At 36.0% G+C, this 26,928-nt stretch overlaps 14 protein-coding genes across 14 annotated transcripts; 6 read left to right on the top strand and 8 right to left on the bottom strand.

Annotated features, from left to right (window-relative positions):
- Positions 1 to 280: 280 nt before the first annotated feature.
- Positions 281 to 3,836, bottom strand: RO3G_15195 (uncharacterized protein; the record flags this gene model as incomplete). The annotated part of the gene is made up of 3 exons (XM_067669779.1): positions 281 to 700; positions 754 to 2,504; positions 2,555 to 3,836. The coding sequence occupies 3 exons, from the start codon at positions 3,834 to 3,836 to the stop codon at positions 281 to 283; spliced, it is 3,453 nt and encodes a 1,150-aa protein (XP_067525880.1).
- A 330-nt stretch (positions 3,837 to 4,166) lies between these two features.
- RO3G_15194 (uncharacterized protein) lies at positions 4,167 to 5,027 on the bottom strand (the record flags this gene model as incomplete). The annotated part of the gene is made up of 2 exons (XM_067669778.1): positions 4,167 to 4,937; positions 4,995 to 5,027. The coding sequence occupies 2 exons, from the start codon at positions 5,025 to 5,027 to the stop codon at positions 4,167 to 4,169; spliced, it is 804 nt and encodes a 267-aa protein (XP_067525879.1).
- A 329-nt stretch (positions 5,028 to 5,356) lies between these two features.
- On the top strand, positions 5,357 to 5,818 carry RO3G_15193 (uncharacterized protein; the record flags this gene model as incomplete). The annotated part of the gene is made up of 2 exons (XM_067669777.1): positions 5,357 to 5,659; positions 5,780 to 5,818. 2 exons carry the CDS (start codon positions 5,357 to 5,359, stop codon positions 5,816 to 5,818), a joined length of 342 nt encoding a protein of 113 aa, XP_067525878.1.
- Positions 5,819 to 6,152: 334 nt separating this feature from the next.
- RO3G_15192 (uncharacterized protein) lies at positions 6,153 to 8,057 on the top strand (the record flags this gene model as incomplete). Its single annotated transcript, XM_067669776.1, has 5 exons — positions 6,153 to 6,330; positions 6,388 to 6,506; positions 6,653 to 6,797; positions 6,917 to 7,897; positions 8,026 to 8,057. The coding sequence occupies 5 exons, from the start codon at positions 6,153 to 6,155 to the stop codon at positions 8,055 to 8,057; spliced, it is 1,455 nt and encodes a 484-aa protein (XP_067525877.1).
- A 305-nt stretch (positions 8,058 to 8,362) lies between these two features.
- Positions 8,363 to 8,792, top strand: RO3G_15191 (ribosomal protein P1; the record flags this gene model as incomplete). The annotated part of the gene is made up of 3 exons (XM_067669775.1): positions 8,363 to 8,428; positions 8,483 to 8,726; positions 8,779 to 8,792. The coding sequence occupies 3 exons, from the start codon at positions 8,363 to 8,365 to the stop codon at positions 8,790 to 8,792; spliced, it is 324 nt and encodes a 107-aa protein (XP_067525876.1).
- A 36-nt stretch (positions 8,793 to 8,828) lies between these two features.
- Positions 8,829 to 9,567, bottom strand: RO3G_15190 (uncharacterized protein; the record flags this gene model as incomplete). Its single annotated transcript, XM_067669774.1, has 4 exons — positions 8,829 to 9,101; positions 9,150 to 9,259; positions 9,307 to 9,397; positions 9,448 to 9,567. The coding sequence occupies 4 exons, from the start codon at positions 9,565 to 9,567 to the stop codon at positions 8,829 to 8,831; spliced, it is 594 nt and encodes a 197-aa protein (XP_067525875.1).
- A 166-nt stretch (positions 9,568 to 9,733) lies between these two features.
- RO3G_15189 (uncharacterized protein) lies at positions 9,734 to 10,864 on the bottom strand (the record flags this gene model as incomplete). Its single annotated transcript, XM_067669773.1, has 5 exons — positions 9,734 to 10,048; positions 10,105 to 10,227; positions 10,284 to 10,338; positions 10,399 to 10,555; positions 10,603 to 10,864. 5 exons carry the CDS (start codon positions 10,862 to 10,864, stop codon positions 9,734 to 9,736), a joined length of 912 nt encoding a protein of 303 aa, XP_067525874.1.
- A 363-nt stretch (positions 10,865 to 11,227) lies between these two features.
- RO3G_15188 (uncharacterized protein) lies at positions 11,228 to 12,246 on the top strand (the record flags this gene model as incomplete). The annotated part of the gene is made up of 5 exons (XM_067669772.1): positions 11,228 to 11,260; positions 11,313 to 11,464; positions 11,518 to 11,901; positions 11,954 to 12,111; positions 12,209 to 12,246. The coding sequence occupies 5 exons, from the start codon at positions 11,228 to 11,230 to the stop codon at positions 12,244 to 12,246; spliced, it is 765 nt and encodes a 254-aa protein (XP_067525873.1).
- Positions 12,247 to 12,365: 119 nt separating this feature from the next.
- RO3G_15187 (uncharacterized protein) lies at positions 12,366 to 13,148 on the bottom strand (the record flags this gene model as incomplete). Its single annotated transcript, XM_067669771.1, has 1 exon — positions 12,366 to 13,148. The coding sequence occupies one exon, from the start codon at positions 13,146 to 13,148 to the stop codon at positions 12,366 to 12,368; it is 783 nt and encodes a 260-aa protein (XP_067525872.1).
- A 4,154-nt stretch (positions 13,149 to 17,302) lies between these two features.
- Positions 17,303 to 18,025, bottom strand: RO3G_15186 (uncharacterized protein; the record flags this gene model as incomplete). The annotated part of the gene is made up of 1 exon (XM_067669770.1): positions 17,303 to 18,025. One exon carries the CDS (start codon positions 18,023 to 18,025, stop codon positions 17,303 to 17,305), a length of 723 nt encoding a protein of 240 aa, XP_067525871.1.
- A 3,061-nt stretch (positions 18,026 to 21,086) lies between these two features.
- On the top strand, positions 21,087 to 21,476 carry RO3G_15185 (uncharacterized protein; the record flags this gene model as incomplete). The annotated part of the gene is made up of 2 exons (XM_067669769.1): positions 21,087 to 21,138; positions 21,187 to 21,476. The coding sequence occupies 2 exons, from the start codon at positions 21,087 to 21,089 to the stop codon at positions 21,474 to 21,476; spliced, it is 342 nt and encodes a 113-aa protein (XP_067525870.1).
- A 330-nt stretch (positions 21,477 to 21,806) lies between these two features.
- On the bottom strand, positions 21,807 to 22,377 carry RO3G_15184 (uncharacterized protein; the record flags this gene model as incomplete). The annotated part of the gene is made up of 3 exons (XM_067669768.1): positions 21,807 to 22,142; positions 22,195 to 22,271; positions 22,371 to 22,377. 3 exons carry the CDS (start codon positions 22,375 to 22,377, stop codon positions 21,807 to 21,809), a joined length of 420 nt encoding a protein of 139 aa, XP_067525869.1.
- Positions 22,378 to 22,811: 434 nt separating this feature from the next.
- On the bottom strand, positions 22,812 to 25,474 carry RO3G_15183 (plasma-membrane proton-efflux P-type ATPase; the record flags this gene model as incomplete). Its single annotated transcript, XM_067669767.1, has 5 exons — positions 22,812 to 23,164; positions 23,219 to 23,681; positions 23,736 to 23,830; positions 23,883 to 24,724; positions 24,780 to 25,474. 5 exons carry the CDS (start codon positions 25,472 to 25,474, stop codon positions 22,812 to 22,814), a joined length of 2,448 nt encoding a protein of 815 aa, XP_067525868.1.
- Positions 25,475 to 26,013: 539 nt separating this feature from the next.
- Positions 26,014 to 26,867, top strand: RO3G_15182 (uncharacterized protein; the record flags this gene model as incomplete). Its single annotated transcript, XM_067669766.1, has 2 exons — positions 26,014 to 26,501; positions 26,552 to 26,867. The coding sequence occupies 2 exons, from the start codon at positions 26,014 to 26,016 to the stop codon at positions 26,865 to 26,867; spliced, it is 804 nt and encodes a 267-aa protein (XP_067525867.1).
- Between the last annotated feature and the right edge of the window lie 61 nt (positions 26,868 to 26,928).

The raw sequence follows: 26,928 nt of genomic DNA, 5'->3' as shown, positions 1-26,928 counted from the left end.
GTAAGAATAGTAATAATTGTATATATATATTTTTTTTTTAAAAAAAAAAAAGAAGAAATAAATAGATAATACTTGCTTTTTTCAAGATTATTAAAATATTCAACAAAACAGTTTTGACCCAAGTCCAGATGTCAACGTCAAAAAAAAAATCTCCTAATTCATTAAATTTTTTTTATAAAAGTCTATGCCATGTGTTTTATTATACAACAATAAAAAAATAAAAAGAAAAGTGTAGGGCGCATAATGATGATATTAAAAAAAGGGGAAAGGGGTGGATTTTCTAAGGCTTTATTCCTAAGTTCAGTCTGATGCCCATGCTCATCAATTCCGTTGTAAGGTATCTGAATACATATGGAATAGCAATCAAATCAATGCCCTTTGATGTGTTACATGATCTACATTCATAAGTACGACGGTTTCCTAATGATGATACAATCTTTGTACAAATGGGTGATGCTAAAGATCCACATAGTCTACAGACATATGCTTGAGAGTAATCTGAGCAGTTCATCAAACGATCTTGAAGTAAATAACTGGTGCCGTGTGCAAGTAATGAATCACGTTCCATTTCACCAAAACGAATACCACCGTGTCTCTTACGACCCTTCACAGGTTGCATTGTAAGATTATGAACTGGACCTGTTGTACGCACTTGGAACTTGTCATTTACCATATGTCTCAGACGTTGATAATAAACAACCTATGATTTCACTTTTCAATAAACAGTGGTTTATATAACGTCATGTAACTTACACCAATGTAAATATCCATCTTCATTTCTTCACCTGTGATACCAGAGTACATGGCTTCATTACCATGGTAATTATAACCAGCCTTTTTCAACTGCTCACCAAAGTAATCTGCAGCTGTGTTTTGTTCGTTGAATTTGAAAGGTGTACTGTCTTGAGCGATACCATGCAAAGCACCTGCTTTACCAGCGATACTTTCCACAAACATACCAATTGTCATACGAGAGGGGAAAGCATGAGGATTGATAATAACGTCGGGTTGCATACCAGATTCAGTAAATGGCATGTCAATAGCAGGGTATTTTTGAGAACAGACACCCTTTTGGCCGTGACGCGAAGAGAACTTGTCACCAATAACGGGGGAACGAGTGATACGTAATTTGATGTGGACCTTTTGAAGTTCTCCATTGCCAGAGTCATCACCCAAGACACGCACTTCATCCACATAGGCATCTTCAGGGCCCTTGTATTTTTTGATTACATCCTTACCCGTAGATTCGTCAATGTAACAACACAAAGGATCATCAGCGACCAAGTGAGCGCCAATGTGAGGAAGACCATCAGGTCCCAATTTGTTCTTGTATTTTTTGCCCTTGATAGGGTCAAGGCCAAATCGATATGTGATGGCTTCACCACGAGATCTATATTGGTTCAAATCAACTACTTCAGACTTGTATACAGTACCATAACCAAAACCACGTTCGTGTGCAGACTTGTTCAAAATCATGGCATCTTCCATATCATAACCAGTGTATGAGATAACAGCCACAATGGCATTGTTACCTTGTGGCCAGCCATCCAAACCATATTCATTGTAGAGTTCGGTTCTTACCACAGGTGTCTGTGAAGATTGAATGCGATACATCTTGTTATCCGTACGATGGTTGAATACAGTAGAAGGTGTACCCATGGTTTGCTTACCCATTTGACATTGATACATGTTACGAGGAGATTGGTTAAAATCAGAGAAAGGTGTTTGATTGGCAATAATACTAAGAATGTTGGTAGGCGTGAATTCTTGATGAGTAGTGACACCTGGGACAACTTCATCGTCCATACATGCGATATCCATATAGACTTGTTCAAATGTACCGATCATATCTGTTTTACCATTACCAAGATACTTTACAGGACGCATCATACGTGCAGGGCTTGAGAAGAGATAAAGACCAGGATATTCACCACCGTATGTGTTAGGAACATGAGCAATTTCCAAATCTAAAGGAATTCCCTTCTCACCATTCACTCTCCAAACCTTCAAGCTCTGTGCTACCTTTTCGGCAGTCTTGGGCGTACACCAACCAACAATCTTACCATCCAACATGACAACATTATCACCAGGACGGCCGATGGTGTGAAGGAAACTTTGAGAGATGCCAAGTGATGCTAACAGGCGAGGTATTGCCTTGACGTCCAGAGGCTCATTGATGACTTTACATTTATGAGCCAAGTGATTCAGCAAACCACATGGAGAACCATCAGGTGTGTGTACAGGACAAAGGAAACCCCAAGCTTCAGGAAGCAATTTACGAACGGATGTCGTCTTCAATTCAGCAAAGAAAGCACCACGATGAATACAGCGGAAGTGAGCCAAATAACGGAAGAAGTTGAGCTTTTCAGCAACAATCGTAAAACCAGAAAATTGTTGAAGATCGAGACCTGTTTTACTGACAAGATTACCCGTAGCCAAAAAGTAAGATAGTTTACTACCAATATCACTGTTCACTTTTCGATAAGCGTTTTGGAAATATGTGTCTAGAAACAAATGTCAGGCATAAATATAGATGTTCTATTATTTTCTTTACTATTGAAAAAGTCGACTTTTGCTGGGTTTATTCTGAGGTCAGTACGAACTTGCATCTTGACGGCCTGTAACCAATCATAAATCTTTTCTTTAATAATCATAGTGTAAAGATGTCCACCTAATAAAACTTCTTGGTGCTGAGGTGCATCTGGATTATCGGCAACACATTCACCAGACACAAGTGCGTAAAGTTTACGAATCATGAAGGCCAAAAGGTTGAATTTGTCGCGGTTGCTATCCAAATGAACAAAGATAAGTTTCTTTACTAGTGCTTCACCGATTTCTTTATTTGTCAGGTCTTCATCAAGCCCCATGGTCACTCTGAACTTTTCACCAATGTAATTCAGGCATTGATCACGAGTGAAGAGATTGTAGATTTTGAAAGATCTCAATAATAATTCGATACGATCTGTCAAGAATGTGTTTGATGTATCTCCTTGGCAAAGGGCATCAAAGATTTCCTTGTCAGAGCAGTCAATGAGTGATTTAAAGACAAGCATGGCAGGTAAAAGATATTCTTGTTTACGCCAAGCAAAACGGAACATGACATTACCGTCTGTCAAGTAATGAATTGTGTTGGTAAGTGTTGTTTGATCACGACGAGCACAACGAATAGCACAACCAAAAGTAGAGTAAGTAGGACCACGGTTTTGGAAAGAGTTACGAATAATGGCAGTAACATGGTTACGGCGAGGAACAATCAAGAGACGAATCAATTTTTCGATACCATTAACAATAAAGTAACCACCCATTTCTTCTGATTCTTCATTATGAGCAATAAGATCTTTAGGGTACATGTCTTTCAGGTTACAACGGTTGGATCGAATCATAATAGGCACAAGTCCAAGATCTCGAATGTCAGACTGAACAGGTCCATTGTTCACTCTCCAACAGAGTTTGCCCTGAAGTCTACCACGGTATGTACAAAGACGTTCACGGCATTCGGTTGGATATGTTCTTCTCTTTAACGTGGTTGTGTCTCGCTCGCTGACCATAGGTTGAAAGAGTTTGACATCCTCAAGCCAATATGTCAATTTGTTACCAAGTGAACTTCCATTAGGATCGACATTAATACTGCTATCGGCATTATCGAATACAGAAACACTGCCAATATCTCTGACAGCGTAGTCTAACAGACCCGGCTGTCCTTCTCCAAATTCTGAGATACTATTAAAGGCTTCAATATGAGGCGCGACAACCTCTTGTAAAGAAGGTGTTCCAAATCTCTCATTAGAGGGATTTCGGAAAATGCGTTCTCTTTCAACAGTATTAAATGTTGACATTTTCTTGATCGTCGGCTAAAAAAAGAGAAGAACTGAAGGATGAAGTATGAAAAAAAAAAAAAAAAAAAAAAAAACGTGACAAGGAAAAATAAAGTCACAATGGCTCTTGCCAAATGACTGGATATCTCCTCTCTGAAGAAGAATACAATCAATGAGGCTCTGGTATAAATATATTATTTTTTTTGTCCTCAAAAACTAATATTCCTTTGTATAGTACTCAAAGCATGCTACCAGCCCACTTTCATAATGAGAAAATAAGCGATGTTGCACCTAAGTAACATGTTTCAATGAAACTCCTGATTACGATGCATATAAACTTTTTCCTTCTTTTTATTGTTGAAGTCTTTGCATCATTAGCATGACATTGGAATAATCCTCGGTATTTTCAGGTGTATACATTCCATTATTTCCAGCAAGCATAAAATTATTATTTGGATTGATCAACATTGAATTTGGATTAATCATACCGTTGGCTGCTAATAAATCGGTGGGTGTCAACTGTTGTTGTGGTATAGAAGTCATGCCGGGTGAATCTATGTTTTGCTGAATAGGACTGAATCCATTTAATAAGTTAACATTATTTGGAGGAGAAGAAGAGGACATGCTCCCAAGACCCATGTTGGCCATCATTTGCTGTTGTTGTTGCTGTTGTTGCTGCATCAAGTTTTGTGCTTGTTGGGCTTGTCTTAGAACAGATTGTGGGTCTATCATCATGTTATTATTACGTCCCATCGTATTCAATGCCATACTTGCAGGCCCCGGAGCAGAAGGTGGTGTGGATGTGATTGGATTATTTATGCCGCCCATCTTGTTCATATTAAATTGCTGTTGTTGCTGACGTATCATCGCAGCTTGCTGTTGTTGCTGTAACATTTGCTGCTGTTGCTGCTGTTGTTTTATCTGAGAGTTAGGAGACAGCTGCTGTTGTGGAGAGGACACGGATCGCTTTCGTCGCAACTGCGAATCTGCCGAATTATCTGGAATAGGATAGCTTTCAAATAAAATGATAGCATTACTTAATATCTCATGGATTTTCTTTCCAATATCTGATATTGGTGGAGGCAAAGGAGAAAGATCGGGTGGTGGTGGTATTTTGAAATCCTAAAAAGAGCTGTTTAATAAGAAATGATGTGTACACATGTAAAATCTGGGGATTACCTCTCCTGCTTTCACCATTGAGATATCAGCCATAGTTGCAAGAAAAGTAAGATTGGATTGTAACTTTGATTGATATCTACGTAAGAGTCTGTTTCAATAATCTAAACTATTTAACCCTCTCCACTTGCCCTTACACTGTAATATCTGGTTCTAGATTTTCACCTGCGTTTTTGTTTTCAATGAATAATCGAATTAACTCTTGATTCATAGCTAATATCTAATGAAGCTGTTATTATCCCGCTTGTTTTCTTTGCTATCTGGACTTACGACTTCTACACGTTTAGAATTCATCTCAATTTCACTGGGCGTAAATGAAGTTTTTTTTGTTTCTGTCACATCCTCTGAATCTGCACCATTAAAAGATGCCTGTCGTTGAAACTGCTGCTGTTGCTGTTGTGCCTTTCTCATTTGTTGTTGCTGTTGTTGTTGCTGTTGCTGCTGTTGCTGTTGTTGAAGCATTAAAAATTGTCTCTTTTGTTGTTCATCCATTCTTTGAAATGCTAACTGCTGCTGCTGCTGTTTATTCAACCATGGTTGCTGCTGTTGAGGGTTTCTCAATTGTTGTTGCTGTTGAAGTTGTAACAGTTGCTGTTGTTGTTGTTGTTGTTGTGGAGTCATCATGGGACTTTGTTGTCTTTGAGATAAGGCAGCCAAAGACATTGCAGGTAATGTTTCAATGGAGGAAGTCATGTTAAACATCGGATTATTACCGTACACTTGTCTTTTGGCAATCATATTTGCCATTGGGTCAAATAGAGGTTGTTGTGGACTATTCGTGTTACTAGTTCCATTGTTATTACTGCTGTTATTATTTGGTTGGCTAGCAAAGCTATTTACTAGTTCTGGCGGTAGGTTTGAAATGAAGTTTTGGTTATATGAATAAGGATTATTGTTTTGGTTTGCTTGTTGTGTGTAGGGATTCATTTTAACGAAAAAAAAAAAAAAAAAAAAAAAAAAAGTTTTTGATTGACTGAAAAAAAGTGAAAGCGTCAATCAGTCCGGATCGGACAATGAGAAGTAAAGTTTAATAAAAAAAAGGTCCAAGCAAGAAAAAAAAAAAGAGATTTTTCTTTTTTTGTTAATATTTTTTCTGTTGAAGGGTAAATAAACTTATTGACCTGTCAAAATCATATCACTTCCTCAGTAATGACAGAAAATATGGAACCAAAGGAAAAAAAGTTAGTGAATACAGCAATAGACCCTCATGAAGAGATATACAATCCACATGAAGAACACTCGGACGAGTCAGAAAAAGAAGCAAAGGCTACCTTCTTTGTATATATGCTTGTTGTTTGTGTGTGTATAGGTGGATTCTTATTTGGATATGATACTGGAGGTATATTGAATATATAAAATAGTAAAAACTATTCTTACATACCCTTTAAATATACAGTCATTTCTGGTGCCCTTGTATTTATCGAAGAGGAATTTGGACTCACCAGTGTCCAAAAAGAATTAATTGTGGGTGCAACTACTTTTGGCGCCATCTTTGGTGGATTTTTTGCTGGCCTTGTAAGACCACATATAATGCAAAAAAAAAACATTTTATTAATTTGTTTATAATCTACAGTTGACAGATAGATTTGGTAGAAGAGTATGTACTACATTAAAATTAAATGACACAAAAAAAGCTTAACCAAGCATTTATTCTATTACAGATTCTTGTCATTGTGTCCTCCCTTATATTCATTGCAGGTGCCCTTATTATGGCGCTTGCAAAAAGCTTTGGGGTTCTTTTACTAGGAAGAATAGTTGTTGGTCTTGCTGTTGGTATTGCCTCCATGATCGTTCCTATTTATGTTAGTAAGTAAATGAGAAATTTATACATAGAAGTGACTAATTTGAACACTCCTTTTTTTTTCTCCAAGGTGAACTCTCACCCAAACGTATCAGAGGTCGTTTGAATACACTAAACACATTAGTTATTACCTTTGGTCAAGTTGTTGCTTATATCATGAACATTGCCTTTACCCATGTACCCGAAGGTTGGCGTTATATGTTTGGCATTGCTGGTATTCCAGCTTTGTTTCAATTTCTCATTATGCCTTTCCTTCCCGAGTCACCACGTAGATTGATTGCTATTGGAAGACTTGAAGAAGCCAAAAAGGCTATCCGAAAAATTTATGGTGACAGTGTAACAGACACCTTTATTGAAAGAGAAGTCAAGATAGTGAGCGATGATGTGTATGCCTGTCGCTCAGGTTCCTTCAAAGACTTTTTGCACCGAGATAATTTTATGCCTTTGATCATTGCATGTGCTTTACAAGCCGCACAACAACTTTGCGGGTTTAATGCTGCTATGTATTACGCTGCCACAATATTGAAAATGGCAGGTTTTAGAAGTAACGAAGGATCGACTAGTGTGGCCATTATTGTGGCTGTTGTAAACATGGTCTTTACAGCTGTTGCTGTGTTTATCATTGATCGATTTGGTCGACGCAAAATGCTCTTGATCACCATGCTCTGTACCATCGGTGGCCTGATTGCTCTTGGTGCCTCGTTTGCTGCACAGCAAGGTTTTGTGACTCAGCAAGCAACATGCGGACTTTACTCTAATAATTGCGCACGCTGTGTGTTGGATGATCGATGTGGTTGGTCCATCTCGAGCGATCAGTGCGTCTTTCTGAAGGGCACGGATGTATCTGACATCTTACAGACATCGACTGGATGTCCTTATCAAGCCAAAGATAAGCCGATCACAGGCATACTTTTGACCTTTTTGGTCATCTATGTAGGTAGTTATGCCCTCGGTCTTGGTTATATCCCTTGGTTGGCCCAGTCTGAAATGTTCTCATCCTCCATACGTGGAAAGGCCAATGGTATCGCTACTGCAGTCAACTGGGCTTGTAACTTAATTGTCTCTACTGCTTTTCTTAGCATGACAGAGGCTATGACGACCGCAGGTACTTTTTGGTTTTATGCAGGGCTATCAATTATGCTGTGGTTAATATTATACAGGCTCATGCCTGAGGTAATGTCTATCTCTGTCCTTATGAAAATCTTTTTTTTTTTTACTTACTTTATATTATAGACTTCTGGAAAATCATTAGAAGAAATTCATGAATACTTTCTTAAAATCTAATTAAACCCCCTTTTATTACGTACTTTTTTGTAACTTATCTCTATACTATTACGCACTAATAAAACCGTACAATAAATCATCAATCGTTTATACAACTCTGTGTTCCTTGCTGTAATGAACAATGAAAAGGCTTTTATCTGATTTGTCCGGAAGAAATCGATCGGACCTCGGATTGTCCGAGAAGGGGCTCGTATAAAAGTAACTCTGTGGGGAAAGAAGTAATCTCTTTTAATCGTCTTGTATCCTTCGGGTTAAATCGTTACTTGCGAACAACAACAAATTAATCATGTCTGCCGAACTCGCCGTCGTTTATGCTGCTCTCATCCTTGAGGATGACAACATTGAGATCACTGTAAATAGGAAAAAGCGTGTTGGATGGATAGAGATGTTAATATGAGTTTAATAGGCTGATAAGCTCCAAACTTTGGTTGCCGCCGCTGGTATTGAGGTTGAACCCATCTGGTTCTCTCTTTACGCTAAGGCTCTCGAAGGTCAAGACCTCAAGGCTCTTCTTTTGAACGTTGGCGCTCCTGGTGCTGGTTCTGCTTCTGCCGCTGGTGCTGCCGGTGCCGCTGCTTCCTCCGATGCTCCTGCTGAAGAAGAAAAGAAGGAAGAAGAAAAGGAAGAATCCGATGATGACATGGGTTTCGGTAAGTTGGATACGTAAAAATAAACACAGTTTATTAAAATATTCGTTGTTAGGTCTCTTTGATTAATTTTTTCTTTGCACCAAACCATAACAATAAAATAATTTACATGATGGTACAGCTTGAGCTTTGTCTCAGTGTACTTCTTACAGCCGAGATAAATACCTCTTGTACACCTTGTCCTAATTTAGCAGAACATTCAATATATTTATAAGCACCAATTTGTCTAGCAACACTTGCGCCTTGTTGATAACTAGTCACTTGTTCTGATTGTTTCGATAGTTCTTCAATGACTGTTTGGTCTTCTCTTAAATCAATTTTGCAAGCGACTAAAATAATAGGTAAACCGGGACAATACCTTTTTACTTCAGGTACCCACTATAACAGCATGTGAATTTTTATTTCATTATTTTTTATTTTATTTACCTTTTCTGTTATATTCTCTAACGATTCTGGTATATCAACTGAGAAGGTGACAATGATTACATCTGAATCAGGATAACTTAAAGTTCTTAATCTATCATAATCCTCTTGACCTACTAAAATGTTATTACTGCTTTAATTTCCTTTAATAATGCAATACCTGCAGTATCCCAAAGCTCGGCTGCAATGTTTCTAGAGTCAACCGTCATGTCTTTTACAGCAGTTTCAAATATTGTAGGAATATATTGTGTCTATTTTTCATTAATTTCATTGTGATCACTGACTACTACAAATAGCTTACAGTCGGGAAACTTCCTTTACAGAATACAGAGAGTAAGCAAGTCTTTCCGCAGGCACCATCCCCAATGATGACAATCTTTCTTTTAATGGCCTCATCATCAGATAATTCACAACAACTCATAATTTAATAATAAAAAGAAGGAAAAAAGGGAAAAAGAAAGAAAGAGAAAAAAAAAATCTATTTTAATGTATTTGTGTTTGTGTCTGTGTGAGGCTGGTTTTTGAATTTTTTTTTTTTTTCACTGCTTTCTTTCTCTTTTGTATGCTCAGCACTCTTTTTGTGAGGCTCATTTACGTGTAACTCTTCTCTTCTTTTTGTTGTTATATTCTTCATCATCTTCACTGAATTGTTCCTGTTCACTGTATTCACCCAACAATTCATCTTCTTCCTTTTGTAATTCCATTGCCAAGGCATAATCTTGATCTAACATACTTGTTTCCATAGCTTCATATTCATCTTCCTCATCATCTACTGATTTATTGCCTATAACAATATCTCCATCATCATCAATTTTAATTTCTTCTTCCTCTTCTTTATCTTGTTGTGCTTCTGTTATAGGTGTACCTGGTGTAGATGTGGATGGTGATTCTGTTACCTCAGACTAATGATGATATAGTCAGTACAAGATCTCACCTAAAAAGCGCCCTTTTTTTTTACCTTTAATTTATCCATACGATCAGGATGAGCTTGTGTCATTTTTAATATGCTCGCTTGTACTTTTTCAAGCTCTTGCTTTAATCTCTTCATGTCTTCTCTCTTTTGTTCAAGGATAACGACAGGCTATTCAGATGTATAATCAGTTATATGTCAAAGCAAATTTTCTTTTTCAATCTTACGTCTTCTACTTTAGGTAATTCAATCGATTTCCATTCTTCTTCAGGCAGTTCATATCTGATAAAATAAGGTCAATCTCCTTTTATAATCGCTCTTTATCTATGTTTTGTTACAAACTCTTCTTTATTGCTTGCTACTCTTTTCTTTAATTCCTCACGAGATAATTTACCACCTGTATTTACAATACAATTATTTTTACGTCTAATATGTGGTCCTTGTATCTTTGAATTCTTTGCTCCAATCACCTTTGGATCAATGTGTAATCCCGCAAATTCTATTGTATAGTCATTAGCAACGTACATGCAATGCATTTTGGTTTACCTGCTGTACTTTGCTGACCCAGCAAACGTTGCAATTGAAGATTCATTTGTGCATTTGTCTTGCCGGGCAAACACCCACTTTCAATAATCTTAGCCCAGTTACCAATGCCAAATTTCATTAATGCCTTTCTCAATATTTCAGATTCCTCCTCGCTCCAACCAGGTGATAAAGTACAATTCCAAAGACTGGCTGAATCGTTTGAACGAAGCACATTACGTGCACCAGCTGTCATACTACGTGGTTTCATGGTTGTTCCTGACATTTTGGACAAAAGTGAGAAAGTGAAAGAAAAAAAAAAAATCAAAAAAGTCACGTAGAAACGCGTCTTTTTTTTTATTTCATATTTTTTTTTTTTTGGTTTCGTGTTAATGCATAAAGTTCCATTTCCACTCATTATTCCAATCGAAGAAGAAAAGAAAATATACAAAGGCTATATACCAATACACGTAAAGTAAAAATAACCTTATGTATACTCTGTTATTAATAAAATAAAAAGAAACAAGAGTACTTGATTCAAGTTCAACTTGGTCCTGGAGGACAGCTATTTGGAACTAAGGAATTAAATGAGTTGATTGACAACAAAAAGACTTTAATAGAGAATAAGCTACATGAAGCAAAAGATATCATGACTTTTTTATTAGAATTCAAAGAGATAATAGTAAATACAAAAATGGATAAAAGTATGTAATTAATTATGTCCTGTTCTACAGGAAGAAAGTATAACAAGTGAATCTAACAAAACAACCACATTTCAGCCTATGTCCAGCAAGATATCACATATTTATCAAGAGCTGTCTATCATTGGATTTGACAAAGTACATTATATGAGTGAGACTATGGATGAAATCCTCTTTAAAATAATGTAAAAGCTATACTTTTGAAATTTTAACACGCTATACCAACAAAAAAAAAAAGAGATTCTCGAAATAGATATCATGAACTTAAAGTGACACTGCCATCCAATTATCCATTTGTTCCACCACAAATCATAGCTTACATACCCACCCAAATTGAAAGCTCACTGTCAATAGCAGATATTGTCAACAGACACGAACAAATCATCCGTCAACATCAAAAACTCTTTGACTGTTTGGATGATCTCGACAAACACATGAGAATATTAGAGCCAGAGAAACCCAATAGAAGCGATACTTGGAGAAAGATTGCCTTAGGCCATCACTGTTCATTGTATTTAGAAATTACAGACCCCATGTCTCCTTTTGACAAACCGCAAATCAGACTGTTTGGTAGTGAAAAGCGAGTAGAAAATTTGAGAAAAGCATGGGATCATACCTTTTGGTTAGTACAGAGATAAAGTAAGAATAAGAAGACTGAACATTGTAAATACTAGGGATAAGGAAGTAGCATTACATGTCAATCTATTAAATATATTCCAATTGGTTCCTGATGAAAAGCAAGGGCAAGAAGACTATACAAATACAACAGACATTGAATGCGGTATTTGTTACTCTTACAAATTGGAAAATGGAGAAGCACCAGAGACAATATGTAAGCTTTGCAATCGTGGCTTTCATTCAACTTGTTTATACCATGTAAGTAGTAAAATCAAAATAACTTTTACCTGTCTCATTATTTATGTTTAAAGTGGCTGCGATCCAATCCAAGTACAACACAGAGTTTTAATATATTGTTTGGTAATTGCCCTTATTGTAACGAGGTAAGATAGGATAAAAAGATCTCTATTTTTATTGAAGCTATTTACACTGCTATTTACATGAAATAGAAAATCACGATTAAAGCCATTATGTAATGGTATGATAGTCTGGTGGGGAAGAATGGAGATCGAGATGATGAATACCGTATCTATTTATATTTTCAATTTCTTCTAGAGTAATAGCAGAGCGATAAGAGGGTAATCTGATATCATTTACAATATGTTTATCCAAAATGTCAATGAGAGAACCAAAAGAGATTGTCTTGTTTATATAACGTGTTCTTTTACCCTTTTCTGGTATTCCAATCACAAGTGAAATCAATAAAAGATGGTGAACACTGTAATTTCGATACATCTCTGTTGAATGTGTTAGAGATTTCTGCGGTATTTGATAATCTGCTGTAGCTTCCCAGGGTGAGTCTATGGCAGAGGATGGCAAGTGGAAAGAGGTGCGCTTTGTGGGATAAAGAAAGTAGCAAAACTGACATGTTCTTTCTATGCAGTCGACCTCAGGCATGACCGTACGACGCTCTAACAGCTGTACAAAGATATGCTTCAGCTTAAGTCCGTTTATCAATGGAGCAACCTCAATGTGAATAGGCAAGGTAGAACCGATGGCAGCAGCAGATTTTTGTATGATCATACGATACTGACACCAAGCAGAGAGATGCTTTCGACTGTCGATTACCTCTGGCAAATTTTCACCAGATAGTATTTTAGATGCAGGCAGACGTGCGACTATCACAGGCTTTCTTATCTGTTGATGATGTATCTTTTTGTCTTTTATATAATCCATATCCAAGGTGAATTGGTAACCGACCTGGATCTGTGAGCATTCAACGGTTTCGGGTAATCCGGTAGAAAGCGGCATTTCAAACGAAAAGGATAGCTTGGATGAGTTTGAATTTAAAACTAAATGCTTATTTATTTCATCACTGCTTTGCTGAGCAGAATAAAGTGTCAATTGATCACGGTTAATCATTCTTTGGTCGTTTACGATCTTGTTATCTACAATCCTTTGATTTAGTACACAGAAAATTGTATGGGTCAACTAGCTTACTTAAAACATATTTGATTTTGGCCACTCCTTGAAAAGTAATGAGCAAATGCTTTAATAAACAGGTCTTGTGGCTTGTGATACTAATTATGCCACGAAGAACAGGTGAAGTTTGAATATGAGATCCAATGAACAAAACAGGTTCAAAGAATTGAATGGATATGGTATTATCACTTGATTTTAATAAAGGCCACATCAATGACACATAAAGTACAAAAAATAAAAGTGAGAGAAAAAAGGGGGTTAATGTTGTTTTATAATTGAATGTTCAACTATTTTTTTTTTAAATTTTCAAATTCAACAAATGATTGTTTTTCTAATTGTTTGTTCATAGCAATAAGTTTAGACAAAAAAAGAAATGATTTCATTATTTTGTTTATGCAAAAAAAAGGGTTAAATTGCCTTGCAAGGTTTACTATTTTAAATTAAATAAAACAAATTATATTTTTTTTTGTTCTGAAAAACATAGTGTTTTTCTTTTTTACGTGTGCACACATACAAATCAGCCTAATACATTCATAAAAAAAGTATTTTTCCAATATGGTTTCAATGCTAAACTTGAAAATTATGCCCAAGGGAGTTGTTATTCAAACACACTACACTATGCAAATACTACTTTTTCTGACCAATAAAAGAACGATCCCCTGGATCCGCAGATGGAATGACGAGGTTTCTATTTTTTTTTCTGCATGAAATTATAAACATAATATTTCAGGGCTTTTGCTGAGCTCCTTACAGTTTACAAACAGTTGTAATGACTTTATTAGCTATCAAAGAACTCATTTATTTCAAACAAAACTAAATTATATTCAAAACATCTCACAGACAACAAAGTCTTCACAATTCCCACCCGTTATTTTATAAAAGTATAAAATGGAATTATTATAGAGTACATGAAAATACATACAGCCAATCAACTTGGTTAGGATGATGTAATGAATGCTTGTATTTAAAATTACCAGCAAAGGACTTGATTATTTATTACTATTCTTTCTTTGAGCAACAGAATACAAGTCACTCTTCATTATGGAAAGAAGATTATCTTTGATGTGAATCGGCTCCTTTTTGCTTGAATAGATTATCTCTATTGTACTGCTTTTCTCGTCAGTCATTTTATCCACGATATATTTTATTGCTTCTGCTGCTTGCTATTTTATATCTACTATAAAAGTAAAACGTGTCGAATCCAAACTGTTTTTATATCTCTGTAGATGACGACGGCTGGATACCATTTCTATTATCCCAGCAAGTTCCTCATTTTTCATTTTCATGCAACAAAAGTAACTTCAAGATGGCTGTTATTTTGTTTGTTATTGTATATAGCTTCCAATCAAATGAGTTGTAAGGGGGAGGAAAACACATTTTAGAAAAGATCAAGCTGTGAAGTGAGCGTTGATACTCTGAGTGATTTCTCAGTACTGCCTCAGCAGCACCTCTTTCTGCTTAATTATACATATCTTTCAAAACATACAACATCAACACCCATTTTGACCAATTCATTATGCCACCAGCAAACCTAGGATGGACGATTTCAGAAAGGATCAGATTTCTTTATTGCCCATTTTTTTGATAAAAAGATAATGACATATACTACAGATATCCAAATTCATGTGAAGCCTCGCAAAAACCAATTTATACCTTGGCTTGTAGCACAGAACAGCCAAGGGATTGTTGGTGTACCACATTTGGGCTACAGACATAATCCTACAGCTGTTTATCATTTTGAAAGATAAAAGATGCATTCACACTTAGTATCAAGTTTTGTTGATAAGAATAATTGCGCCCATCAGGCTCCAGCAAGGTATTCTTAGTGAATTCTCGAGAGCTTTATTCTGTGAAAGCTTGATGAATTTGGGGCCTGACAATACTTTAAGATTGCCCCTTTGATCTATTCAAGCAGTTCTAAACTGTAGAGTGGCATAGTTATGACTGGTACATTTCTGAGCCTTGCTTTATTGTTTATTCTAGTATTTCTTTTGAAGAAGCTCTTTTTTGATCATTCATGTAGTCCTGAATATAGGATGATGTCAAGAGACCACCTATGTTTATCTCGTCAGATATCATCCTTACCTCTTCAATTCATTAAAACTAGGCCAGGTGAGTTATGTTGATAAAGTATATAAAGGCACTCTCAATCAACTCATTTTCCAATATTTTTTATCCAGTCAGGAAACAGATGTTTATTATCTTTGGGCCAAATCTTTAGCACAGAGGGCTCCATCCTCTTTTTATACAAATTCGAATGCATATCCAATCATACTCTCAATATAGTATGTATGTATATCATAGCCTGTAAAGAATTCAACCGGCTCATTTCTTTCTGTAATATGATCAGCAGATAATGTTTTTACTACCTGTAGACTTACTTCAAATGAAAGCTTTTGCATAATATTAATTTCCCTCTTGTGCACCTTTTAGTCTATGTCTTGACCGCTCATTTTTTTTTTTAAATAATCACTAAAGTTCCCATTATTGAATGTTGTACAGTTTTTGATTGACGTAATAAAGAGGATAAAAGTAAAAATAAGGAAATTGGATAAGTTTCTTTTATAGACTTGTTGAAAGCGAGTACAATCTTTAAACCCTTGATTATGTACTGTGTGAACTATTTGATTTTGCAGTCCTATTTTGGCTTAATATTGTTTGGAGTCTCAATCAACATTTGATACGATAAGTTTTCATAACAATACTGTATCCAAACAGTTTCAAGTTTAGTATGAATAGATAACAGTTAATCATATGTCTGGCCTTTAGTAAATTTACTTTGAATTGTTTTTTTATCTTGAAACATATAACCTTACTTTAGTCTTTTTATACAAATAAATGACTACTGTGTCACTAAATTTTCTTTGTTCGTTTGATTAAAAAATATCTCCATGTGAGTACCACAAAGCATTAGGTTTAAAGGGCAGCTGTGATTCTCAAAACTCACTACTTGCAGCATTTATCTGTCAAGGGCCCCAAGGGTTCCTCTGTTCCTCTTTTCTTTTAATATGGAAGCAGTTGAAAGCCTCTTTGTTATTGAAATCTTTGTTAAATTCACAAGCCTTTATTGTTCTCTATAACTTTAACGTTTCCCCTTTTTTGGGTTACTCTGATCAGCACCTGTGGGCTGATGTTTACGTTGTACACAAAGTACAAGTAATCTACATTATGCCTTATTTATAATAGTTTTATAAAGTCATCTTTAAACCCTGTAAGCTATACAATAACCAATCGTGAATTTATCCTTTGGTTGACATGCCTTTTTTTTTTTTTTTTAGTTGCATCGTATTCATCATAGGACAGTTTCTTTTATAATATGAATTGATTTGCAACCATTTCTGTTGGATACAAAAATGTGGGGAAGGTGAGGTAAGGATAGGCATGAAAGTAATCGGTTGCTTGCATCATTCAAACTTGGATTTGTTTATTGCACAAACGAATAAAAAGGACAGCCTTAATGACTGTTTATACCACATTTTATACTCATACAATTTATACCTAAATCAATCAAAAATCCTTGTACTCGTGTTCAATATGAATGCTAAAAAGGTGATCACCGAGGTTGTACAAAAATAAAAAAATAGTTCATTGTTGAAGAGACAAAGAGGAGAAAAAGAGCTTATAATCATCACGGCCATTGAAAGTAGTACTTTTATACAAGCAAGTTGACAGCACTTTTTACTCTTTTGATTTTGTCTATTGATTATTCAAAGGAAATAAAATAGTCAAGAGAAAGAAAGCATAAGAGAATGGATGTTGACTTTATTTTGTATTTTACAATGAGAAAACTTTTTTTTTTGTATATAAAGAAATGATGATTGGCATAAATAATGATAAGTTAAATACAGCAGTAAAGTAAAACTATTTACAAGTTTCCTGTTATTTTTTATACTGCGTGTGATTTGCAGGCAGAACACGATCGTTCATAGGATTTACTTTGATACAAATAAAGCTCTTTCTGTTATCTTGCCAAAAGGATGTCATTAATAAGCCATGTTTAATACGAGAGGGATAATACTTACAATTTTTTTAGGTGTCAAAGACTTGGGTTTTCCCATCTTGAGCTTACCAGGAAAGATGCTTTCTTTCATAAAAGAGGATCCTGAAGAGGAAGAAGGAGAAGGTGGAGTGATAGGACTGGCTGCACTTGGAATAGGTGTCACTGTCCTTCTGCTGCTCTTGGTTTTCTTTTGGGGCGAGGTAGCTGGTAGCATGCTACCCTGAATGTCCCTGTGGGCTGTTACGCGACGCAAGGTATGCTGCTTTATATCTGAAAGACTGCTTGATAAAGACGGCGTGCGTCCAGAAGAAACAGATCGGGTGGGGCCCAGCAAAGGTGACGTTGACTTGTCCACTGACGTCTTTTGGTAATTGGATGATGTTCTGGTAGACGGCGTAGGTGAAACCATGGCGGTAAAAGGCTTTGTTATTGTTACATTACCGGAGCTTGAACTATCTTGATCTCTGGGAGTCTTCTTTTGACAGTCGCGTAATCGATTGATTTCATGGTCAAGATTCAAGAGGTAAGCAACGTTATCAAGTACTGATAGGACAATTAACAATGGCCACTGAATGAGCTGATAGATATAGCTTGTGGATTCTTTAAAATCAATGAGCAATTGAACAACATAAGCTTGAGTTTGAAGTAATAAAATGGTGGTGAATGACGGTATAAAATAGTCACGGTCATTAAGGTTGTCTGTCATAGCTGTTTGAAATAGATCAGAGTGAACTTGATTATACAGATTACAGTTGTTAAAATTCATCTTTAAAAGAAAATGAGAAAAGAAAATAAAGAAAGAGAAAAGAAAGAGAGAGAAAGAGAAAGAGAGAGAGAGAGATTTCTTTATTTATAGAAGATCTTTAGGGGCTTATAGGATATACAACAGTATTTATATATAAATAAAAATCCTATTTTTTTTTTTATTTATATAGACTATATATTCCCAATAGATTCTTATTTATGAATACTTATTTGTTTATAGCAAGTAAAATTTATAAAATAACAAATCATTTTTTTATTTTATTTAGAACCATTGCGTGTTCTTCTCTTAATTGTTCTATCTGTTGCTTTATTTTCTCAAGGTCCTCTTCAGTTTCAATTATTGTTTTATTCTTTGCGTCATTTCTTTCTCTTAGCTCTGTTCCAATATAATATCCACAAGGTAGAGTGACAAGTGCTAAAGCAGGAAATAAGTTTCGCTTGATTACTTGAAGCATCTCTTGAATTAAAAAAAAAAAAGAAAGAAAGAAAGAAAAAGCAGTACTACAACAGAGAACACTTTAATTAGAACTCCGCTATTTTCTATTTTGCATAATGGGAAGAAGAGGCACAACAATAAATATTTGAAAGAAAATCATTTTTTTTTTTACTGCATGAATGTATGTTTTCCGATGATTTTGAACGTACTCGAATTGTTTACTTTTTAACAAGCTTTTTTTTTTCTTTACCCACTCTCAACTTCAATCAACACTAAACTTTAATTGACGGTAACCTTATTTTTAAAGGAAATGAACAGTTGAGTTTTTGTCTAACAATGAAAGAAGGGAGCAAGAAAGAAAAGAGAGGAACACCATATGCAAGTGACATCCACTTTCTCATCTTTTATTAGAAGCTTTATGTATTCAATAGGCTGTATAAGGAACAGAAAGGGTTGGTTTATAAAATTATTTTCTTTAATAAGCTTAAATATTCTCACTCTTCCTCTTTTTTTTTTGACTGTTTATCAGCGTGACCTTTTGTCTAGATGCGTTAGGGGTAAGTGAACAAGGAGGTTGTTACTCAAACTTTTGACTTTTTCAAAGCAAAATAAATAAGGACTTTAAATATAAAAAGTTCAAAAAATTACAATTAAAAAGAAACAGTATCAAATCCTTTACAAGTTTATTTGAGTTGAATGATATTCACAATTTGGCAATAATAAAAAAAAAAAAAAAAAAAAAAAAAAAAAGAACAGGAGACATTTAATAAGCTTAATCTCTGGCATAATCTATATGGAATGAGTCTCCGACTAAAACGAGGGTCTTTGTTGAATGTTTTATAAGTGATCAACATAAAATGATCAATTTGAAAGAGGCTGTAAGGGTTATTGTGATCTATAAATATTAGCTAAACTTATTTGAATTTGTTACACTAGTTAGCCTGGTTCCTTGAGTGTTTTAGTTGTTTATCTTTTGAAAGAATAAAAGCAATGTATTTTATATTGAATTCATAACTTTCCAAAGAGAAAACCATTTATCTTCTTTATCCTTCTCCTTGTTCATATTGTAGCTCTCACCCCTTATTAAGCATTAGATGTTACACGTACAGTCTTGTTGTAATTAATGTAATTGATTTGCAACTCTGCCTACATGACAATCAATCTATTACTTGCTTCATTATGAGCATCTAGCAGAAAAAATAAACACGCACATCTTGTAGCTATAAAGAAGCTTGTTTTTATTAATAGTTTATAATGATTTTATTACTGTGATATACTAATCATTAACATCACCATGTATTGTCACTAAGCATCATTTAGTTAAATTCTGGCTTTTACTTGTAAATCATATTATCCAATTCATATTGCTTTATCTTTTTTTTTGAAGGATGAGCAAAGTTTGCAAAAATAAAGAATAAACAAACAAAGAAATCAAACGACAAAATATGTAAAAGTAAGATCATTCAAAGCTTAGTAAATTAAGAATCAGACTCGCAGCTTATTCCTTTACTCTCACTTTGATAACCATTTTCTATCAATCCATTAAATCCTAATTTTAGATAAAGACTCAATATCGCAAGAAAATATACAAGTTTTTATTTGATAAACTCCAAAAAAATCATAACTTTAGATAAGTCTAGACCATTCAGAAAATGGACATGAGCAGAATCCAGCTTTCTTTATCTCTCTGATAGCTCCAAATCCCTTTTAACAGAAACTAATAAAAAAAAAGGCTTGATACCTTTACAATAGCACAATTAGTATGGATAGTAAAGTTAGCAATCATTCTGCAATGATAATGTATATCAGTTTGCTAAATCCTGAATGATTTCATTAGTCTCTCGTGTCTTGATGAATAGACCTCTGAACTATCTTCATCACTATAATAAAAGGCACAGTGCATACCCTAATTCTACACTGGCACACTGTATTTCTGAGCCTTCTGATCTTGTTCTTTCATAGAAGAAATATTTATCCGAGCTTTCAAAAGAAATTTCAAGCTCTGATGATAAACCTTTATAGACTTGATTGATATGAGCAAATGCTCTTTTACATAAAGTTACCATTTACTTATAATGACCTATTCTGTATATCTAAACACCTCCTTATTCTCCGGAAATGAATCCTATTGAATAACTTCAAGTTTGACCAAAGACATAGATTATACGTTTAGAATAAAAAAAATATGAGAGTAGCTTTATGTATCATTTTGACATGTCTGAAAGGGCCAACGATTTATTCTTATTGGGCATGGCAGACATATGTTTAAAGAGCGACAATCCATTTCATTCTGAATGACTGTATTGCCTGGGAATACTACAACTAAGATGTAAAGCAATGTGGTAAACAGAATTTTATATGCTTCATCTCATTTGTTGCTATCATCAAGAAAATTAAAGTGTCGACTGTAACAAAATGCTTTTTGTAGTGTCTGTTTGCGTCATTCATCTAAAAGAAAAAGGGGGAATTTGACCCAATTTGGACCCCCGCACAGATTTTTTTTTTGCAATGAACCCCCTTCCTCTGAAAAAAAAAACTTTTTAACTTTCTCTCTCAGCATTATATAATGGCTTCCAAATTTGTTGGCTGTGCTCAAGTTTATCTTAATAAGCTCATTGGTAACTGTCTTTTTATACATGATTATGCATAAACTAATTTTATAAAAGCCCTTCAAAAGCCTGTTGTTTACAACACAAAGGTTGCTGTTGAAATTGCCAAACAAGTCTACAAAAAAGAAGGCATGGCCTTCCCTTCTGGAGCACAATTTGCTGAAGCCCAGCAATCCCTTCAAAATGCTCTCAAGATCAAAAACCTCAAGAACTTGACTTTCTCTGATGCCGCAAAAGGTGGTGTTATTTTCGCTGAAATCTATACCTTCTTCCTTCTTGGTGAAGTCGTCGGTCGTAGAAACTTGATTGGATATGATGTCAAGTCTGAAGAATCTGCTCACCATTAAACTATGAAAGAGATTATAAAGTAATTTTTATATATACACTACAGATTAAAAAATGTTTGTTTTGCTTTTTTTTAAAAAAAAAAAGAGAGAGGGGAATATACGTGGAAATATGTATACAGCGCAACAATCTCTATTGGAGTTGTTTTGTGGGAGAGATAGTGGATAGAAGCTTTACATTTTATTTTCTTTACGGAAAAAGAAAGTAAATTTATTGTGTGGAGAGTATGTATGGGGCCTTTGTTCCCATTATTAAATTTATTTTATTATGTATTATTGATACAATGCAATGAAAGAGTAAAAAGTAAACATAGCTTTGTATTCAATAGTGATTTAACGCGAGCTACTTGCACTTGAAGTCAACAAGATGTCAGTAGCACGATTTAAATCTGATTTTGCTGTTCTTAAAGCTTTTTCGATTTCATGTCGAGAATAATCTGGAAACATGACAGACATGGTTTGTACATCTTCTTCTTTGACACTGCTTTGTACATTGTTGACTTTGCGTGTCGGCTTTTTTTTATTACTGCCCAAATAATTTGCAACAAATTGTCTAATGGCAGTAGGAAATCGCCATTGTTTGATTATGGTTGTATTATCATAAATAGATCCAATAAGAAATCCACAAAAACAAGAAAAAAATGAAGAAAATGAATTGGAAAGCAAAAGCTAGCATAATAAGCATAAGTAATCCTTCTTTTTCTTTGTGTATTAAACCTACTTGTACTGCTGGAAGATAAACATAGGACTTGTCGGTCACTGGTAAACCAAGGAGACGCATCTGATAAGTAGGTGGTACTATCTTTTGATATTGATATAAAACAGAGAATAAAATAGATAATCTATCTAAGCTTGTAAGAATAAAAAGTGCAAAATTTGTTTGATTATATAACTTACGGCCCATTTGGGATCAGAGAAGGCTCCAGAATATAGGCACCAGTATGAACTAAAGAAGATGCAATAAATGATATGAAAATCAAGGCTGCATATTTAGAACTTCCATATCTTTGTTCAATAATCTTCATGCGATATATCAGCCAAGTGCCTATAAAAGTTGTGCTTAAACTTTGAAAACCCCATTGTGAAGCAAAAAATCTCCAAAGCTGCAGTACAGTCATTAGTCTGTCCTTTCTCTGTTCTTGTATTCTTACTTGGGCTTGGGCAGGTATTTGCAAATTAGGACGTAGATTGTATGCAATCACTAAACTGGAGCAACCTCCTACAATAGGCACTAACAATTTCGTGACAGGAACGTTACGAAAACCCTCGCTGTCCATTGCTTTTATTTTATTAAAGCTTCTGGAAAGAAAGAAAGAGAGAAAATAAATAGTGATCAGTTTAATGACCGCTGGTGTGCCACTGTAAAGAATGACTGTGTTCCTGCTGAAATCGTTTCGCACGGGTTTGTTTCTTGTTTTGTACAGTGCTCTTGGTGTATTGCTTGTTCCAAACGGTAATAGTGAGCACTTTGACAAAGTCAACAAGAGCAAATGTGACAAGTGCAATAGCAAGAACAATTAAACCAATGGGCCATCCAATACCTTCAACCGAAGCATCACCGACGGCTCCATAAACAGATAAAACTAACGCAATCACCTGCGTACCTAACACTACCAAGGTAAACGGCCAAGACGGTAAACTTCTCCAACAAAAAGTATCAGTACGAGTAGAAAAGATGATAAAGTGTGGTGCTTTTAAATGGAATTAGTAGTGTTCAAGAAAATAACTTTTTTTTTTTTTGTTACCTGCAGATATATGAAGATACATCACCGTTGAAAGCTGTCCACTGGTTACCTTGATGACATCTCGAAATATATAAAAATGAGCAAAGGAAAAGAACGACAAGAATACGGCCAGTACGGTAGACAAGACAACCAGAAGTTTCAGACGCCATGTGTTTGGGTATTTAGAAATCGTGACGTTATCCACCGTCATGATCATTGTGGCTGCATCATTGAGTACAGAGATAAGGATGAGAAAGATGGGTGGCATTTGCCAATCCTCTGCTAGGGTAATGACGAAAAAAAAGATGAGGAAATGAATGGTGGAAGAAATACGGTAGAGTGCATAAGATTGAAGTCGTTGAAAAATCGCTCGGGATGTCTTTATGCCATCCACGATGGCAGAAAGCCCTGGGGAGAGTAATACGATATCCGCTGCTGTCCTTGCGGCATCTGTACTTCCGTGTACCGCAATGCCTACATTGGCCTTTTTTATATGTGATTAAGACAAAGAAGACAGAGAGTGGATCCATCAACAAACCTTTTTTAAAGCAGGTGCATCATTGACACCATCTCCCGTCATGGCTACAAAATAACCCTTGTCTTGCAATAATTCAACTACTTTGTACTTGTGTTCTACATAAAGTCAGTCTTCTCTCACTTTTGTTTTCAATGCGTCGCGAATTACCAGGAATGACACGAGCAAATCCGTCTACAGAAAGACACTGTTCTGCTATTTCCGAATCTGATTTTGTCGCATCCGTCAGATGATTCGCATCCAAAATGTTTTGACCCATATTTAATCTTTGAGCGACTTCTTTCGCAATGATGGTTTGATCACCCGTGATCATCTTGACCGAGATACCGTAATCCAGACAGTCCCTGATAGTCGTAGCAGAGTCATGACGCGGTGGATCAATCAGACTAAAGATCCCAATCAATTCCCACTCATCCACACTATCATCCATGATCGGTTTGTGCTTGGTACGAGCGACACCTAAAGCACGTAAACCACGTTGTGCAAATTCTTCAATGACTTTTTCCACTGCACTGTTGTTGGCCCGGACGAGGCCGAGGATCACCTGAGGCGCTCCCTTGGCCACTTTGAATGTGGTGCCTGTTGTTTTGTCGAGGATGACGGCACGCGACATCTTTTCGGTGGGATCAAAGGGTTTGAAGGACTTGACTTGATAGCCAGGCAGATCACGCCCTGTCAGTGTAGAAATGACCGGATGATTCTTTTCGGCTGCACCTCTGACGGCAAATTCGATGGGATCACTGGTCGCTGGCTCCGAAGAGAGATAGGCATACAACAAAATATCATTTTTTGTAAACCCAGAGGCGAGGTAAGGCTCATCAAATGTCAATTCATTCAAGGTCAAGGTACCCGTCTTGTCACTGCACAGAATAGAGACAGAAGCCAATTCCTCTACAGACGTTAATCTTTTCACAATGACTTTTTTTTTGGCCAATTGTTTTGCACCAATGGCCATGGTGACCGACATGACGGTGGGTAAACCTACAGGGATACTATGGAAAGAGGCATGATGATTAAAGCGCGTGAATCGATCGACAAACAACTTACGCGGCAATCGTCAAGACAACCATCTCTTTCAATGCTTCCAACACATCTGCACCACTGACTGTACCCGTCTTGATCTTTTTCTCTACCAAATCATAAATAAAGATCACAGTGACCAACAAGACAGAGAGAGCAATCAAGAAATTCCCAATGTAATTCACCACCTTTTGAAAATGGCCTGCGTCCGTCGTGACCGAGATCAGATTGGCCGCTTTTCCGATGAACGTATCCGCGCCTGTCCTGACCACGATGCCCAACTGTTGACCTTGCTTGACGATACTGGAGGAATAGACGAGGTCACCCCGCTGCTTACGGACCGGAAGGGACTCACCGGTGAGCGCACTTTGATCGATCTGGAGATCCCCCTCGATCTGTTCTCCGGTGGCGCCTATCCCGAGCAATCGCACATCGGCAGGGACGATATCACCCAGCCGTAACACAATCACGTCCCCGACGACCAATTCGGCCGCATGGATCTCTCGCAGCTGTCCTGAGCGCCAGCACCGTGTGTGCAGTGCGAGGCTCGTCTTGAGCGCAGTCACTGCAGATTCCGCTTTGGATTCTTCCATGTAGCCAATCACGGCGTTGATGAGGAGCATGGACAGGATGATGGCAAAGTCCACCCAGTCCTTGGTGACAGCGGTCAGGAGGATGGATATTTCCATGAGATAAGCAATAGCACCTGTAACTATGGACATGTTCAATTGAGTTATTTATCTTTACTATTTTCAATATGCGTACAGAATGTTAAAAAATGCTTTAGTTTGCTTCTCTTTTTCTCTTCTAATTCGTTTCTTCCAAACTTTGTTAATCGTTCACTGACTTGATCCTCTGTGAGTCCATAGGTTGGTTTGGTATCAAGATAGACTTCTAGCGAAGGTGGAATTTCATCTTTCCATTCCTTTTCTATCGTTGTGAATGAATCCATTGGTATGGTTTCATTTGGTAGCAGCATAATAGAAAAATGGGGATATGAAAAGGAAAAAAAAAAAAGAAAAAAGAAAGAAAAAGAGAAAAATGAATCCTTTTTCCCTTATTTCATGTGTGAAACTGCAAGTATGTGTGTGTAGTACACATTGTTTCTTTAATTGATAATCACAAAAAAAAAATCCTAGTAAAATAGTCCCACATTTTTTTCTTTTTCTTTATTTTTATTTTTTTTTTTTTGTTCACTTTTTTTTTTCATATAAAAAAGCTTATTATGGAAAGAATGTATGGAAAATTAACGTTTATAAAGATGATTATTATTGCGATTATTCTTTTTACTATTTCGTTATTATTATTTATTGAATATTTTTGTATAAATGAAGATCTTCAAGTCATACATAATACAGAATCGCAGTGGCACTATGATAATCCTCTTGTAACCTATCCACACAATCGATTCAAAGCTGCTTTTGTTACATTTGTCAAGAACGATACAGAGACATTAACAAGATTACGTTACACTATTCACAACCTAGAGGATCAATTCAACAAACATTACAACTATCCCTATCTGATATTTACAGATCAAGCATTATCACAAGAATACATGGAATTGGCAAGTGCGTTGTCAAGGGCAACCATCCGGTTTGAACAACTGGACAAAGAACTCTATGGATACCATCCCAAGACAGATCTGAAACGAGCAGCACAAGCACGTAAGGATATGAGTCAAACGGTCTTTGGAGACAGTGAAGACTATCGATTTCAATCAAGATTGATGGCTGGTACAGTCTATAGGTAACGAAGCTTTATCGAAAAAATAATAATAATCATCCTATTCTGTAAAGACATCCAGCCATGCGTGAATTGGACTTTGCTTGGAGATTTGAGGCGGGAACAGAATACATTTGTCCAATCGATCATGATTTATTTCAATACATGTTTGAAAATAACAAGACGACTTCCTTCTCTATCGCATTATACGAATACAAGGAGACCATGCCCACCTTGTATCAAACTGTACTTGAATTTGCTGCAAAGCATCCTCAGTGGATTCAATCGGATCAAGATCCATCTTCTCTTTGGAGCTTTGTTCAGGATCCATTCAGTAAGACATTCAATGGTTGCCATCTTTGGAACAATTTCCAGGTAACTTTGAACTGAATGCACCACAGAGAACCTAAAAAAAGTAGTAGATTGTCAATGTTAGTTTTTATAAAAGTGA

The sequence above is a fragment of the Rhizopus delemar genome, genomic scaffold (genome assembly GCF_000149305.1).
Source record: "Rhizopus delemar RA 99-880 supercont3.15 genomic scaffold, whole genome shotgun sequence".
Classification (NCBI taxonomy): domain Eukaryota; kingdom Fungi; phylum Mucoromycota; class Mucoromycetes; order Mucorales; family Rhizopodaceae; genus Rhizopus; species Rhizopus delemar.
Note: the sequence above shows the minus strand (reverse complement) of the source record. Positions and strands in the feature narration are given on the sequence as shown.